This window comes from Oncorhynchus keta, chromosome 1 (assembly GCF_023373465.1).
Source record: "Oncorhynchus keta strain PuntledgeMale-10-30-2019 chromosome 1, Oket_V2, whole genome shotgun sequence".
Lineage (NCBI taxonomy): Eukaryota > Metazoa > Chordata > Actinopteri > Salmoniformes > Salmonidae > Oncorhynchus > Oncorhynchus keta.
The window spans coordinates 6,376,465-6,393,251 of NC_068421.1; the positions used below are offsets into that span (position 1 = coordinate 6,376,465).

The window sequence follows — 16,787 nt, forward strand, 5'->3', positions numbered from 1 at the left end:
TGTAGACCAGACTGATGTAGACCTCCATACTGTTGTAGGCCAGACTGTTGTAGACCAGACTGATGTAGACCTCCATACTGTTGTAGGCCAGACTGTTGTAGACCAGACTGATGTAGACCTCCAGACTGTTGTAGACCAGAATGATGTAGACCTCCATACTGTTGTAGACCAGACTGATGTAGACCTCCATACTGTTGTCGACCAGACTGTCTACAGAAAGCAAACTGTTGAGACTCCTTTGGTACACAACCGTCTCTTATCTACCATTTACTATCATTCAAATGTGTGTACACAGTTTGTTAACACACACACACACACACCGTTCACCTTACACACACACACCATCTTTTGTCCGACTGGACCACTCCTCCTGTCCTGTGATAAGGTTGGGAAAACAATGTGAAACTGATAACACTTAGCCTGGTTTCTGGTTCCTGGCCAACATCATTAGTCATGTAGCCTGCCCTATCTGGCCCTATCCCAATCTGGCCCTACTCTGGCCTGACTCTCCCCTGGCTCCTCGCCCCTCCCATGGTTCTAAGTCTCTATAAGACCAGCCGTCCAGCAGCGACCATTTCCTGCTCTCTGACTCTCCTCTCCTCCGTCTCTCCGTCTGTCTGTCTGTGGATCTCTGAGCGACAGCCATCATGTTCGTTGCTCCACCTGGCTATCAGCCCGTCTACAACCCTGTGAGTAGCACGTCTCCTTGTCTAGTGTATACAGATATCATAGATATTGTCTGGATCTACCGTTCTTCAGGGTTGGGGTCAATTCAATTTCAATTCCAGTCAATTCAGGAGGTACACTGAAATTCCAATTTCAATTAACTTTCTGAATTGACTGAAGCCCATCCATTGGCTGTCTCTATGTACCTACAATCTTCATTTACTTCCTTCTCAAACTTTTACTCTACCTACTTAAAAAAATTCCCAGACTGCTTTGCATCTCATCTTGTGTATAGTTGTTAAATGGTTATTATTTCCCAGACTGCTTTGCATCTCTACTTGTGTATAGTTGTTAAACGGTTATTATTTCCCAGACTGCTTTGCATCTCTACTTGTGTATAGTTGTTAAATGGTTATTATTTCCCAGACTGCTTTGCATCTCTACTTGTGTATAGTTGTTAAATGGTTATTACTGTGTGTTGTGTGCAGAGTATCCCCTATGTGGGGCCGATCTACGGCGGGCTGAGATCAGGGATGTCTGTTTACATCCAGGGAGTCATCCCTCACGAGATCACCAGGTGAGAAACACACAACCTCTGAGGATTGGAGGTATGACTACACGTTATCAGACTGTAGGTGCTAATAGGTGCTACACGTTATCAGACTGTAGGTGCTAATAGGTGCTACACGTTATCAGACTGTAGGTGCTAATAGGTGCTAATAGGTGCTGTACGTTATCAGACTGTAGGTGCTAATAGGTGCTAATAGGTGCTGTACGTTATCAGACTGTAGGTGCTAATAGGTGCTACACGTTATCAGACTGTAGGTGCTAATAGGTGGTAATAGGTGCTGTACGTTATCAGACTGTAGGTGCTAATAGGTGCTACACGTTTTCAGACTGTAGGTGCTAATAGGTGCTACACGTTATCAGACTGTAGGTGCTAATTGGTGCTAATAGGTGCTGTACGTTATCAGACTGTAGGTGCTAATAGGTGCTACACGTTATCAGACTGTAGGTGCTAATTGGTGCTAATAGGTGCTGTACGTTATCAGACTGTAGGTGCTAATAGGTGCTAATAGGTGCTGTACGTTATCAGACTGTAGGTGCTAATAGGTGCTAATAGGTGCTAATAGGTGCTACACGTTATCAGACTGTAACTTTTGGGCGACAACAACATTTACACATTCTTCATTTGTATCAACGACGATGTGCTAAATTATATTGGTCTTCGACTTATTGTTTTATATAAATTTGTATTTTATGAATTACAAAAAAAAAGACCTAGTATGGAATCAATGCCTGGTGGGTTGAGGATTCCAAAACGACCAGGTGATGTTGGAGAGGAATACATCCACACACACTGACCACTAATAGGTGCTGAAGGCGAAATCCAAGTCCAGGCACTTCATGTGGGGTTGAAAGCTAAAGATACTTTAATGTGTGGGCTAAGTCACAAATGAAATGCTCGAGAACGTACCAGCTAACGACTTCATCAGGGTTTCAAATGCAAATGTGATGGAGAAACAATCATATAGCCTTGACACACCTGTGACAGGTACTTATATAGCTTTGACACACCTGTGACAGGTGACAGGTAATCATATAGCCTTGACACACCTGTGTCACATGACCACAGGTAATTATATAGCCTTGACACACGTGTGACAGGTACTTATATAGCTTTGACACACCTGTGACAGGTGACAGGTACTTATATAGCTTTGACACACCTGTGTCAGGTGACAGGTACTTATATAGCTTTGACACACCTGTGTCAGGTGACAGGTAATCATATAGCCTTGACACACCTGTGTCACATGACCACAGGTAATTATATAGCCTTGACACACCTGTGACAGGTACTAATATAGCTTTGACACACCTGTGTCACATGATCACAGGTACTTATATAGCTTTGACACACCTGTGTCACATGATCACAGGTAATCATATAGCCTTGACACACCTGTGTCACATGACCACAGGTAATTATATAGCCTTGACACACCTGTGACAGGTACTTATATAGCTTTGACACACCTGTGTCACATGGTCACAGGGTATTATATAGCTTTGACACACCTGTGTCACATGATCACAGGGTATTATATAGCTTTGACACACCTGTGTCACATGATCACAGGTACTTATATAGCTTTGATACACCTGTGTCAGGTGACAGGTACTTATATAGCTTTGACACACCTGTGTCACATGATCACATGCAATCATATAGCCTTGACACACCTGTGTCACATGACCACAGGTAATTAATTATATATCCTTGACACACCTGTGTCACATGACCACAGGTAATTATATAGCCTTGACACACCTGTGCCACATGACCACAGGTAATTATATAGCCTTGACACACCTGTGTCACATGACCACAGGTAATTCATTATATAGCCTTGACACACCTGTGTCACATGACCACAGGTAATTATATAGCCTTGACACACCTGTGCCACATGACCACAGGTAATTATATAGCCTTGACACACCTGTGTCTTATGACCACAGGTGCATTGTGTCGTGCCATTCATCTGCCGCCACCACCTCATGTTTCAGCATGATAATGCACGGCCCCATGTCGCAAGGTTCTGTACTCAATTCCTGGAAGCTGAAAATGTCTCAGTTCTTCCATGGCCTGCATACTCACCAGACATGTCGCTCGTTGAGCATGTTTGGGATGCTCTGGATCGACGTGTAGGACAGCGTGTTCCAGTTCCCACCGATATCCAGCAACTTTACACAGCCGTTGAAGAGGAGTGGGGACAACATTCCACAGAACACAATCAACATCCTGATCAACTCTATGAGAAGGAGATGTGTCACGCTGCATGAGGCAAATGGTGGTCACACCAGATACTGCCTGGTTTTCTGATCACACCAGATACTGACTGGTGTTCTGATCCACACCAGATACTGACTGGTTTTCTGGTCCACACCAGATACTGACTGGTGTTCTGGTCCACACCAGATACTGACTGGTGTTCTGGTCCACACCAGATACTGACTGGTTTTCTGGTCCACACCAGATACTGACTGGTGTTCTGATCCACACCAGATACTGACTGGTTTTCTGATCCACACCAGATACTGACTGGTTTTCTGATCCACACCAGATACTGACTGGTTTTCTGATCCACACCAGATACTGACTGGTTCTCTGATCCACACCAGATACTGACTGGTTTTCTGATCACACCAGATACTGACTGGTTTTCTGATCCACACCAGATACTGACTGGTTTTCTGATCCACACCAGATATTGACTGGTTTTCTGATCCACACCAGATACTGACTGGTTTTCTGATCCACACCAGATACTGACTGGTTTTCTGATCACACCAGATACTGACTGGTTTTCTGATCCACACCAGATACTGACTGGTTTTCTGATCCACACCAGATACTGACTGGTTTTCTGATCCACACCAGATACTGACTGGTTTTCTGATCCACACCACACCAGATACTGACTGGTTTTCTGATCCACACCAGATATTGACTGGTTTTCTGATCCACACCAGATACTGACTGGTTTTCTGATCCACACCAGATACTGACTGGTTTTCTGATCCACACCAGATACTGACTGGTTTTCTGATCCACACCAGATACTGACTGGTTTTCTGATCCACACCAGATATTGACTGGTTTTCTGATCCACACCAGATACTGACTGGTTTTCTGATCCACGCCAGATATTGACTGGTTTTCTGATCCACACCAGATACTGACTGGTTTTCTGATCAACACCAGATACTGACTGGTTTTCTGATCCACACCAGATACTGACTGGTTTTCTGATCCACACCCTTGCCTTTTTTTTGTGACCAACAGATATATATCTGTATTCCCAGTCATGTGAAATCCATAAATTAGGGCCTAATGAATTCACCTAATTTATTTAATTTATTTCAATTGACTGCTTTCCTTACATAAACTGTAACTCAGTCAAATCTTTGAATGTATATTTTTTTGTTCAGTGTGGACGTAGTTTTGTTTTATGATGAAAATTATGAAAATCTGCTGCAGTATATCAAGTTATAACGACTAATGTATGTTGAAAGAACATTCTCAGCCTGCTGAACCTGTTAGAATAAGGACGTTTATCCTTGTGCTATCAGAGAGAGAGAGAGAGAGAGGGCAAAGCAAAGGCACACACACGTTTATCAGAAGCTCCCACCTCCTCGTCCTCTGTGTATTTGACTTGCCTTTCAGACCACAGTCGCTCATATCAGTTGGAGCAGTTGTTGTTTTCTCTAAGAAGCAGAATGTGACCTGGACATTAAGACTCCATAAGGCTCAGGGTGGTATATAATGGGGTCGTTCCACTAAAAGGCTCGGGTGGTATATAATGGGGTCGTTCTACCAAAAGGCTCTGGGTGGTATATAATGGGGTTGTTCCACCTAAAGGCTCGGGGTGGTATATAATGGGGTCGTTCTACCTAAAGGCTCGGGGTGGTATATAATGGGGTCGTTCCACCTAAAGGCTCGGGGTGGTATATAATGGGGTCGTTCCACCTAAAGGCTCGGGGTGGTATATAATGGGGTCGTTCTACCAAAAGGCTCGGGGTGGTATATAATGGGGTCGTTCCACCTAAAGGCTCGGGGTGGTATATAATGGGGTCGTTCTACCTAAAGGCTCGGGGTGGTATATAATGGGGTCGTTCCACCTAAAGGCTCGGGGTGGTATATAATGGGGTCGTTCTACCTAAAGGCTCGGGGTGGTATATAATGGGGTCGTTCCACCTAAAGGCTCGGGGTGGTATATAATGGGGTCGTTCCACCTAAAGGCTCGGGGTGGTATATAATGGGGTCGTTCCACTAAAAGGCTCGGGGTGGTATATAATGGGGTCGTTCTGCCAAAAGGCTCTGGGTGGTATATAATGGGGTCGTTCTACCAAAAGGCTCGGGGTGGTATATAATGGGGTCGTTCCACCTAAAGGTTCGGGGTGGTATATAATGGGGTCGTTCTACCAAAAGGCTCGGGGTGGTATATAATGGGGTCGTTCCACCTAAAGGCTCGGGGTGGTATATAATGGGGTCGTTCTACCTAAAGGCTCGGGGTGGTATATAATGGGGTCGTTCCACCTAAAGGCTCGGGGTGGTATATAATGGGGTCGTTCCACTAAAAGGCTCGGGGTGGTATATAATGGGGTCGTTCCACCTAAAGGCTCGGGGTGGTATATAATGGGGTCGTTCTACCTAAAGGCTCGGGGTGGTATATAATGGGGTCGTTCCACCAAAAGGCTCGGGGTGGTATATAATGGGGTCGTTCCACCTAAAGGCTCAGGGTGGAATGTAATGGGGTTGTTCTATATATAATTGTGTTGCCTGTGTTACCAGTGTTTGCTGTGTTAGCTGTGTTAGCTGTGTTAGCTGTGTTGCCTGTGTTAGCTGTGTTACCAGTGTTAGCTGTGTTACCAGTGTTACCAGTGTTAGTTGTGTTAGCTGTGTTACCTGTGTTACCAGTGTTAGCTGTGTTGCCTGTGTTAGCTGTGTTAGCTGTATTAGCCGTGTTACCAGTGTTACCAGTGTTAGCTGTGTTACCTGTGTTACCTGTGTTAGCTGTGTTGCCTGTGTTAGCTGTGTTAGCTGTGTTGCCTGTGTTACCTGTGTTAGCTGTGTTGCCTGTGTTAGCTGTGTTACCTGTGTTAGCTGTGTTACCTGTGTTAGCTGTGTTACCAGTGTATAATCTGTTCATCCTATGTTCTCTCTAACACCCCCTCTAGGTTTAACATTAACCTGCAGTGTGGGGAATTTGAGGGCAGTGATATCGGCTTTCACTTCAACCCTCGTTTCGACGGATGGGACAAGGTGGTGTTCAACAGCTGCCAGGAAGGGGAATGGGGTTCAGAGGAGAAGACCCACCACATGCCTTTTAGCAAGGGAGACGCCTTCGAGATGGTTATCATCATTAACCAGGAGGGTTACCAGGTCAGATATAGAGATACTATACACAGTGGGGCAAAAAAGTATTTAGTCAGCCACCAATTGTGCAAGTTCTCCCACTTAAAAAGATGAGAGAGGCCTGTAATTTTCATCATAGGTACACTTCAACTACGACAGACAAAATGAGAAGAAAAAAATCCAGAAAATCACATTGTAGGATTTTTAATGAATTTATTTGCAAATTATGGTGGAAAATAAGTATTTGGTCACCTACAAACAAGCAAGATGTCTGGCTTCACAGACCTGTAACTTCTTCTTTAAGAGGCTCCTCTGTCCTCCACTCATTACCTGTATTAATGTCACCTGTTGGAACTTGTTATCTGTATAAAAGACACCTGTCATGGCCCAACGACCTGTTGAGTTGGGTTAGGGTTAGACCACAGTTGTGTATGGTCAGATGAGCTGATGTGTTTTTCTGTCGTAGGTGACAGTGAACGGGCGAGACTTTCACATGTTCAAGCATCGTATTCCAGTCGAGAGAGTCAACGCTCTGCAGATAGGGGGCGACGTTTCCATCCAGACCATCAACGTCATTGGGGTGAGGCTGGGGCAGGGTGTAGTGGTAGGGGCAGGGGGTAGGGGCAGGGGGTAGGGGCAGGGGTAGGGGCAGGGGGTAGGGGCAGGGCAGGGTGTAGTGGCAGGGGGTAGGGGCAGGGGCAGGGTGTAGTGGCAGGGGGTAGGGGCAGGGGCAGGGTGTAGTGGTAGGGGCAGGGTGTAGTGGTAGAGGCAGGGTGTAGGGGCAGGGGGTAGGGGCAGGGGCAGGGTGTAGTGGCAGGGGGTAGGGGCAGGGTGTAGTGGTAGGGGCAGGGTGTAGTGGTAGGGGCAGGGTGTAGGGGCAGGGGGTAGGGGCAGGGGCAGGGTGTAGTGGCAGGGTGTAGGGGCAGGGGCAGGGTGTAGGGGCAGGGGGTAGGGGCAGGGTGCAGGGGGTAGGGGCAGGGTGTAGTGGCAGGGGCATAGGGGCAGGGTGTAGGGGCAGGGTGTAGGGGCAGGGGAATAGGGGCAGGGTGTAGGGGCAGGGGAATAGGGGCAGGGGAATAGGAGCAGGGTGTAGGGGCAGGGGGTAGGGGCAGGGGAATAGGGGCAGGGTGTAGGGGCAGGGGCATTGCTTTTTTCTTAAGTGCTCAATGTTTGGTGCTTTTGCAAAACGGCGCTCAAGTAGGAGGCAATAGATACCCAGGTGGAGTGGGAGTTGAGTATGTACTTGCTACACAACGCATACACACACACACATACACACACAAACACACACACAAACACACACACATGGCAGAACGGATGTAGCTGGAATAAGCTGTGTATTTTTCAGGGAGGAGGAGGAATGGGAGGTGGATATCCTACAGGAGGAATGGGAGGAGGCAACATGGTGGTATGTATCGATATTGATATTGTATATGTATTGAACCCACTATCCTGGCGTTGTGTCATGATCTACCTACTAAGCCATACAAGACCACTGGAGGGCTGAGCACTGAATACTGTGGGGTGACTGTAAATATCGATATATTCTCATGAATGTTGTGGGGTGACTGTACATATCGATGTATTCTCATGAATGTTGTGGGGTGACTGTAAATATCGATGTATTCTCATGAATGTTGTGGGGTGACTGTAAATATCGATGTATTCTCATGAATGTTGTGGGGTGACTGTAAATATCGATGTATTCTCATGAATGTTGTGGGGTGACTGTAAATATCGATATATCCTCATGAATGTTGTGGGGTGACTGTAAATATCGATATATCCTCATGAATGTTGTGGGGTGACTGTAAATATCGATATATTCTCATGAATGTTGTGGGGTGACTGTAAATATCGATATATTCTCATGAATACTGTGGGGTGACTGTAAATATCGATATATTCTCATGAATGTTGTGGGGTGACTGTAGATATCGATATATTATGATGAATGTTGTGGGGTGACTGTACATATCGATATATCCTCATGAATGTTGTGGGGTGACTGTAAATATCGATATATTCTCATGAATGTTGTGGGGTGACTGTAGATATCGATATATCCTCATGAATGTTGTGGGGTGACTGTAAATATCGATATATTCTCATGAATGTTGTGGGGTGACTGTAAATATCGATATATCCTCATGAATGTTGTGGGGTGACTGTAAATATCGATATATTCTCATGAATGTTGTGGGGTGACTGTAGATATCGATATATTATGATGAATGTTGTGGGGTGACTGTACATATCAATGTATTCTCATGAATCTTGCGGGGTGACTGTAAATATTGATGTATTCTCATGAATGTTGTGGGATGACTATAAATATCGATATATCCTCATGAATGTTGTGGGGTGACTGTACATAGAGATATATCCTCATGAATTTTGTGGGGTGACTGTAAATATCGATATATTCTCATGAATGTTGTGGGGTGACTGTAAATATCGATATATTCTGATGAATGTTGTGGGGTGACTGTAAATATCGATATATTCTCATGAATGTTGTGGGGTGACTGTAAATATCGATATATCCTCATGAATGTTGTGGGGTGACTGTAAATATCGATATATTCTCAAGAATGTTGTGGGGTGACTGTAAATATCGATATATTCTGATGAATGTTGTGGGGTGACTGTAAATATCGATATATTCTCATGAATGTTATGGGGTGACTGTAAATATCGATGTATTCTCATGAATGTTGTGGGGTGACTGTAAATATCGATATATTCTCATGAATGTTGTGGGGTGACTGTAAATATCGATATATTCTCATGAATGTTGCGGGGTGACTGTAAATATCGATATATTCTGATGAATGTTGTGGGGTGACTGTAAATATCGATATATTCTCATGAATGTTGTGGGGTGACTGTAAATATCGATATATTCTCATGAATGTTGTGGGGTGACTGTAAATATCGATATATTCTCATGAATGTTGCGGGGTGACTGTAAATATCGATATATCCTCATGAATGTTGTGGGGTGACTGTAAATATCGATATATTCTCATGAATGTTATGGGGTGACTGTAAATATCGATGTATTCTCATGAATGTTGTGGGGTGACTGTAAATATCGATATATTCTCATGAATGTTGTGGGGTGACTGTAAATATCGATATATTCTCATGAATGTTGCGGGGTGACTGTAAATATCGATATATCCTCATGAATGTTGTGGGGTGACTGTAAATATCGATATATCCTCATGAATGTTGTGGGGTGACTGTAAATATCGATATATTCTCATGAATGTTGTGGGGTGACTGTAAATATCGATATATTCTCATGAATGTTGCGGGGTGACTGTAAATATCGATATATCCTCATGAATGTTGTGGGGTGACTGTAAATATCGATGTATTCTCATGAATGTTGTGGGGTGACTGTAAATATCGATATATTCTCATGAATGTTATGGGGTGACTGTAAATATCGATGTATTCTCATGAATGTTGTGGGGTGACTGTAAATATCGATATATTCTGATGAATGTTGTGGGGTGACTGTACATATCGATATATTCTCATGAATGTTATGGGGTGACTGTAAATATTGATGTATTCTCATGAATGTTGTGGGGTGACTGTAAATATCGATATATTCTCATGAATGTTATGGGGTGACTGTAAATATTGATGTATTCTCATGAATGTTGTGGGGTGACTGTACATAGAGATATATCTTCATGAATGTTGTGGGGTGACTGTACATAGCGATATATCTTCATGAATGTTGTGGGGTGACTGTACACAGCTATATATCTTCATGATTGTTGTGGGGTGACTGTACATAGCGATATATCTTCTTGAATGTTGTGGGGTGACTGTACATAGCGATATATTCTCTTGAATGTTGTGGGGTGACTGTAAATATTGATGTATTCTCATGAATGTTGTGGGGTGACTGTACATAGCAATATATCTTCATGAATGTTGTGGGGTGACTGTACACAGCAATATATCTTCATGAATGTTGTGGGGTGACTGTACATAGAGATATATCTTCATGAATGTTGTGGGGTGACTGTACATATCGATATATTCTCATGAATGTTGTGGGGTGACTGTACATAGCAATATATCTTCATGAATGTTGTGGGGTGACTGTACACAGCAATATATCTTCATGAATGTTGTGGGGTGACTGTACATAGCAATATATCTTCATGAATGTTGTGGGGTGACTGTACACAGCAATATATCTTCTTGAATGTTGTGGGGTGACTGTACATTGCGATATATCTTCTTGAATGTTGTGGGGTGACTGTACATAGCGATATATCTTCTTGAATGTTGTGGGGTGACTGTACATTGCGATATATCTTCTTGAATGTTGTGGGGTGACTGTACATTGCGATATATCTTCTTGAATGTTGTGAGGTGACTGTACATAGCGATATATCTTCTTGAATGTTGTGGGGTGACTGTACATTGCGATATATCTTCTTGAATGTTGTGGGGTGACTGTACACAGCGATATATCTTCATGAATGTTGTGGGGTGACTGTACATTGCGATATATCTTCTTGAATGTTGTGGGGTGACTGTACACAGCGATATATCTTCATGAATGTTGTGGGGTGACTGTACATTGCGATATATCTTCTTGAATGTTGTGGGGTGACTGTACACAGCGATATATCTTCATGAATGTTGTGGGGTGACTGTACACAGCGATATATCTTCATGAATGTTGTGGGGTGACTGTACACAGCGATATATCTTCATGAATGTTGTGGGGTGACTGTACACAGCGATATATCTTCATGAATGTTGTGTCTCAGAGTGTCATAACATTTGATATGTTTCCAACCATTAACAGGGAGGATATCCTGCTGGCGGATACCCAGGTGGTCAAATGGGGGTAAGTTGGTATCACACTTGGTTACGTTCATGTGTCTGTGTCATCAAATACCATTACATATATTTATACTGTATGTCTGTCAATGCTTATCAGGGCGGAGGATACCCACAGGGCGGAGGATACCCACAGGGCGGAGGATACCCACAGGGCGGAGGATACCCACAGGGAGGAGGATACCCAGGTGACATGGGGGTAAGGACTCTCACCTGTGTGGTTGAGACAGTGAGAGGTGACATGGGGGTCAGTACTATCACCTGTGTGGTTGAGACAGTGAGAGGTGACGTGGGGGGTCAGTGCTATCACCTGTGTGGTTGAGACAGTGAGAGGTGACGTGGGGGGTCAGTACTGTCACCTGTGTGGTTGAGACAGTGAGAGGTGACGTGGGGGGTCAGGACTATCACCTGTGTGGTTGAGACAGTGAGAGGTGACGTGGGGGGTCAGGACTGTCACCTGTGTGGTTGAGACAGTGAGAGGTGACGTGGGGGTCAGGACTATCACCTGTGTGGTTGAGACAGTGAGAGGTGACGTGGGGGTCAGGACTGTCACCTGTGTGGTTGAGACAGTGAGAGGTGACGTGGGGGGTCAGTACTATCACCTGTGTGGTTGAGACAGTGAGAGGTGACGTGGGGGGTCAGGACTGTCACCTGTGTGGTTGAGACAGTGAGAGGTGACGTGGGGGGTCAGTACTATCACCTGTGTGGTTGAGACAGTGAGAGGTGACGTGGGGGGTCAGGACTGTCACCTGTGTGGTTGAGACAGTGAGAGGTGACGTGGGGGGTCAGTACTATCACTTGTGTGGTTGAGACAGTGAGAGGTGACGTGGGGGGTCAGGACTGTCACCTGTGTGGTTGAGACAGTGAGAGGTGACGTGGGGGGTCAGTACTATCACCTGTGTGGTTGAGACAGTGAGAGGTGACGTGGGGGGTCAGGACTGTCACCTGTGTGGTTGAGACAGTGAGAGGTGACGTGGGGGGTCAGTACTATCACCTGTGTGGTTGAGACAGTGAGAGGTGACGTGGGGGGTCAGGACTATCACCTGTGTGGTTGAGACAGTGAGAGGTGACGTGGGGGTCAGGACTATCACCTGTGTGGTTGAGACAGTGAGAGGTGATGTGGGGGGTCAGTACTATCACCTGTGTGGTTGAGACAGTGAGAGGTGACATGGGGGGTCAGGACTGTCACCTGTGTGGTTGAGACAGTGAGAGGTGACGTGGGGGGTCAGTACTATCACCTGTGTGGTTGAGACAGTGAGAGGTGACGTGGGGGGTCAGGACTGTCACCTGTGTGGTTGAGACAGTGAGAGGTGACGTGGGGGGTCAGTACTATCACTTGTGGGTCTTTATACTTTGGATGTGGGATAATGATCTGTTTTGTGCGTGATGTCTGTGTGTGTGATGTCTGTGTGTGTGATGTCTGTGTGTGTGATGTCTGTGTGTGTGTGTGTGTGTGTGTGTGTGATGTCTGTGTGTGTGTGTGTGTGTGTGTGTGTGTGTGTCTGTGTGTGTGTGATGTCTGTGTGTGTGTGTGTGTGCGTGATGTCTGTGTGTGTTATGTCTGTGTGTGTGTCTGTGTGTGATGTCTGTGTGTGATGTCTGTGTGTGATGTCTGTCTGTCTGTGTGTGTGTGTGTGTGATGTCTGTGTGTGTGTGATGTCTGTGTGTGTGTGTGTGATGTGTGTGTGTGTGTGTGTGTGTGTCTGTGTGTGTGTGTGTGTGTGTGTCTGTGTGTGTGTGTGATGTCTGTGTGTGTGATGTCTGATGTGTGTGTGTGTGTGTGTGTGTGTGTGTGTGTGTGTGTGATAACATCCCTGTTTGTGGTCAGGTCTATCCTGGTGGAAACCTACCGGTCATGGATGGACAGCCAATATACAACCCTGTAAGTAACATCTCTGAGTCAGGATAGATGTGTTTTGTCCTAAGTATACATACATACAGTATACACTACATGCTGTCAGTGAACTGACTCCTGTCCTATGTGTATCAGCCTGTCCCGTACTCCAGCATGATTCCAGGAGGGATGTCACCGAAGAAGACCATCGTCATCAGAGGCATGGTGCCACTAGGAGCTAACAGGTCTGTAGTACCCTAATTCCTATGCCCTAACCCCTATCCACTAACCCCTATCCCCTAACCCCTATCTGAGGCATGGTGCCTCTAGGAGCTAACAGGTCTGTAGTACCCTAATTCCTATGCCCTAACCCCTATCCACTAACCCCTATCTGAGGCATGGTGCCTCTAGGAGCTAACAGGTCTGTAGTACCCTAATTCCTATGCCCTAACCCCTATCCCCTAACCCCTATCCCCTAACCCCTATCTGAGGCATGGTGCCTCTAGGAGCTAACAGGTCTGTAGTACCCTAATTCCTATGCCCTAACCCCTATCCCCTAACCCCTATCCCCTAACCCCTATCTGAGGCATGGTGCCTCTAGGAGCTAACAGGTCTGTAGTACCCTAATTCCTATGCCCTAACCCCTATCCACTAACCCCTATCTGAGGCATGGTGCCTCTAGGAGCTAACAGGTCTGTAGTACCCTAATTCCTATGCCCTAACCCCTATCCACTAACCCCTATCTGAGGCATGGTGCCTCTAGGAGCTAACAGGTCTGTAGTACCCTAATTCCTATGCCCTAACCCCTATACTCTAACCCCTATCCCTAACCCCTATCTGAGGCATGGTGCCTCTAGGAGCTAACAGGTCTGTAGTACCCTAACCCCTATGCCCTAACCCCTATACCCTAACCCATATCTGAGGCATGATGCCTCTAGGAGCTAACAGGTCTGTAGTACCCTAACCCCTATGCCCTAACCCCTATCCACTAACCCCTACCTGAGGCATGGTGCCACTAGGAGCTAACAGGTCTGTAGTACCCTAATTCCTATGCCCTAACCCCTATCTGAGGCATGGTGCCACTAGGAGCTAACAGGTCTGTAGTACCCTGCGCTTCCGCATATGCCGGTGCCCCTATCCACTCCCTGTCTGAGGACATCAGGAGATGACTTGTGGCCACTAGGGGCAACAGTTTGTCTGCCTCTGATTTCACCTAATTCCTATGGGTAACCCCCTTGTCCACAGAGTTATCCTGACCTTAACCATGGTGCCTCTAGAGCTTAACAGGTCAGAGTTAATACCTGACTTTATGCCCTAACCCCTATCCACTAACCCCTATCTGAGGCATGGTGCCATTAGAGTTAATGCCTGCTAACAGGTCTGTAATACCCATAACCCCCTAACCCCTATGAGTGCCTGACCCCTATCCCCTATCTGAGTTATGGTGCCTCTAGGAGCTAACAGGTTAATGCCTGACCTAACCCCTTCATGCCCTAATGCCTGACCTTAACCATTCAGAGTTAATGCCATGACCTCTAACCATTCAGGTTAATGCCTGACCTTAACCATTCAGAGTTAATGCCTGACCCCTAACCATATCAGAGTTAATGCCTGACCTCTAACCATTCAACAGTTCTGCCTGACCTTAACCATTCAGAGTTAACCCATATCTGAACCATTCAGATGTTAATGCCTGAACAAGTCTGTAATCCCCTAACCCCTATCCCTTAATCCCTGACCCCTAACCATTCCCCGAGTTAATCCCCTAAGCCATCTGAGAGTTAATGCAGCACGCAACCATTCGCAGTTAATACCCTGGCTGGATGCCCATTCATGGCACTAATGCCTGGGCCTTAACCTTCAGAGTTAATGCCTACCTTAACCATTCAGAGTTAATGCCGTGCGCTTGACCGCATAACACGGTGCCTGACCAGTACGTCCGTCCCTGTCTGAGGACATCAGGAGATGACTTGTGAACTGGCCACTAGGGGGCAACAGTTTGTCTGCCTCTGATTTCAAAGGTCCTTCGATTCCAGGGGTAGAAGGTTGTTGTTCAGAGTTAATGCCTGACCTTAACCATTCAGAGTTAATGCCTAACCTTAACCATTCAGAGTTAATGTCTAACCTTAACCATTCAGAGTTAATGCCTAACCTTAACCATTCAGAGTTAATGCCTGACCTTAACCTTTCAGAGTTAATGCCTGACCTGAACCATTCAGAGTTAATGCCTAACCTTAACCATTCAGAGTTAATGCCTAACCTTAACCATTCAGAGTTAATGCCTAACCTTAACCATTCAGAGTTAATGCCTAACCTTAACCATTCAGAGTTAATGCCTAACCTTAACCATTCAGAGTTAATGTCTGACCTGACCTTAACCATTCAGAGTTAATGCCTGACCTTAACCATTCAGAGTTAATACCTGACCTTAACCATTCAGAGTTAATGCCTGACCTTAACCATTCAGAGTTAATGCCTGACCTTAACCATTCAGAGTTAATGCCTAGCCTTAACCATTCAGAGTTAATGCCTAACCTTAACCATTCAGAGTTAATGCCTGACCTTAACCATTCAGAGTTAATGCCTGACCTTAACCATTCAGAGTTAATGCCTGACCTGAACCTTTCAGAGTTAATACCTTAACCATTCAGAGTTAATGCCTAACCTTAACCATTCAGAGTTAATGCCTGACCTTAACCTTTCAGAGTTAATACCTTAACCATTCAGAGTTAATGCCTGACCTTAACCATTCAGAGTTAATGCCTAACCTTAACCATTCAGAGTTAATGCCTGACCTGAACCTTTCAGAGTTAATACCTTAACCATTCAGAGTTAATGTCTAACCTTAACCATTCAGAGTTAATGCCTGACCTTAACCATTCAGAGTTAATGCCTGACCTTAACCTTTCAGAGTTAATACCTTAACCATTCAGAGTTAATGCCTGACCTTAACCTTAAACCCTTTGAAATTTGACGCTTGAGAATCATGGATGAACGTCTGATTCTGACGTGAGACCTAGTTGAGGAGCACCCAGGTCTGTAGGTGCTCACTTTAGTCTTAGCCCTTCCCCCAACTATACAAATATTGCAGTTGTATTTTCCCCAGAGATGTTCCTGGTCTGGTCAGGTTACATAGTCAATAAACACTCTGACAGTTGAAGTCGGAAGTTTACATACATTTAGGTTGGAGTCATTAAAACTTGTTTTTCAACCACTCCTCAAATGTGTTGTTAATGCACTATAGTTTTGGCAAGTTGGTTAGGACATCTACTTTGTGCATGACACAAGTCATTTTCCCAACAATTGTAAACAGATTATTTCACTTATAATTCACAGTATCACAATTTCAGTAGATCAGAAGTTTACATACACTAAGTTGACTGGGCCTTTAAACAGCTTGGAAAATTCCAGAAAATTATGTCATGGCTTTAGAAGCTTCTAATTTACATAATTTGAGCCAATTGGAGGTGTACCTGTGGA

The 16,787-nt window shown here is 45.1% G+C and overlaps 1 protein-coding gene and 1 long non-coding RNA gene across 9 annotated transcripts in view; one reads left to right on the plus strand and one right to left on the minus strand.

The window, feature by feature from the left end:
• Positions 1-523: 523 nt before the first annotated feature.
• LOC118378467 (galectin-6-like) overlaps positions 524-16,787 on the plus strand; it is a 19,511-nt gene continuing 3,247 nt past the window's right edge. Inside the window, exons 1-9 of one of the 3 annotated variants that reach the window (XM_052472291.1) lie at positions 524-689; positions 1,155-1,243; positions 6,415-6,619; positions 7,059-7,172; positions 7,941-8,000; positions 11,439-11,480; positions 11,574-11,672; positions 13,302-13,355; positions 13,464-13,552. In XM_052472291.1, the coding sequence (XP_052328251.1) occupies positions 648-689; positions 1,155-1,243; positions 6,415-6,619; positions 7,059-7,172; positions 7,941-8,000; positions 11,439-11,480; positions 11,574-11,672; positions 13,302-13,355; positions 13,464-13,552 (794 nt within the window). In that variant the 5' untranslated portion in view covers positions 524-647. The remainder of the gene's footprint in view (positions 690-1,154; positions 1,244-6,414; positions 6,620-7,058; positions 7,173-7,940; positions 8,001-11,438; positions 11,481-11,573; positions 11,673-13,301; positions 13,356-13,463; positions 13,553-16,787) is intronic. The other 2 variants (XM_052472365.1, XM_052472418.1) reach the window with 2 other exon arrangements.
• On the minus strand, positions 11,633-12,950 carry LOC127910313 (uncharacterized). Of its 6 annotated transcripts, XR_008074336.1 has the most exons (4): positions 12,663-12,950; positions 12,419-12,516; positions 12,027-12,369; positions 11,686-11,930 (listed from the first exon to the last, which is right to left on the minus strand). It is a non-coding gene; the product is annotated as an uncharacterized LOC127910313 (long non-coding RNA). The 6 variants fall into 6 exon arrangements; XR_008074397.1 differs by having other exon boundaries at positions 11,633-11,734; positions 12,027-12,516; XR_008074300.1 differs by having other exon boundaries at positions 12,027-12,516; positions 12,810-12,950.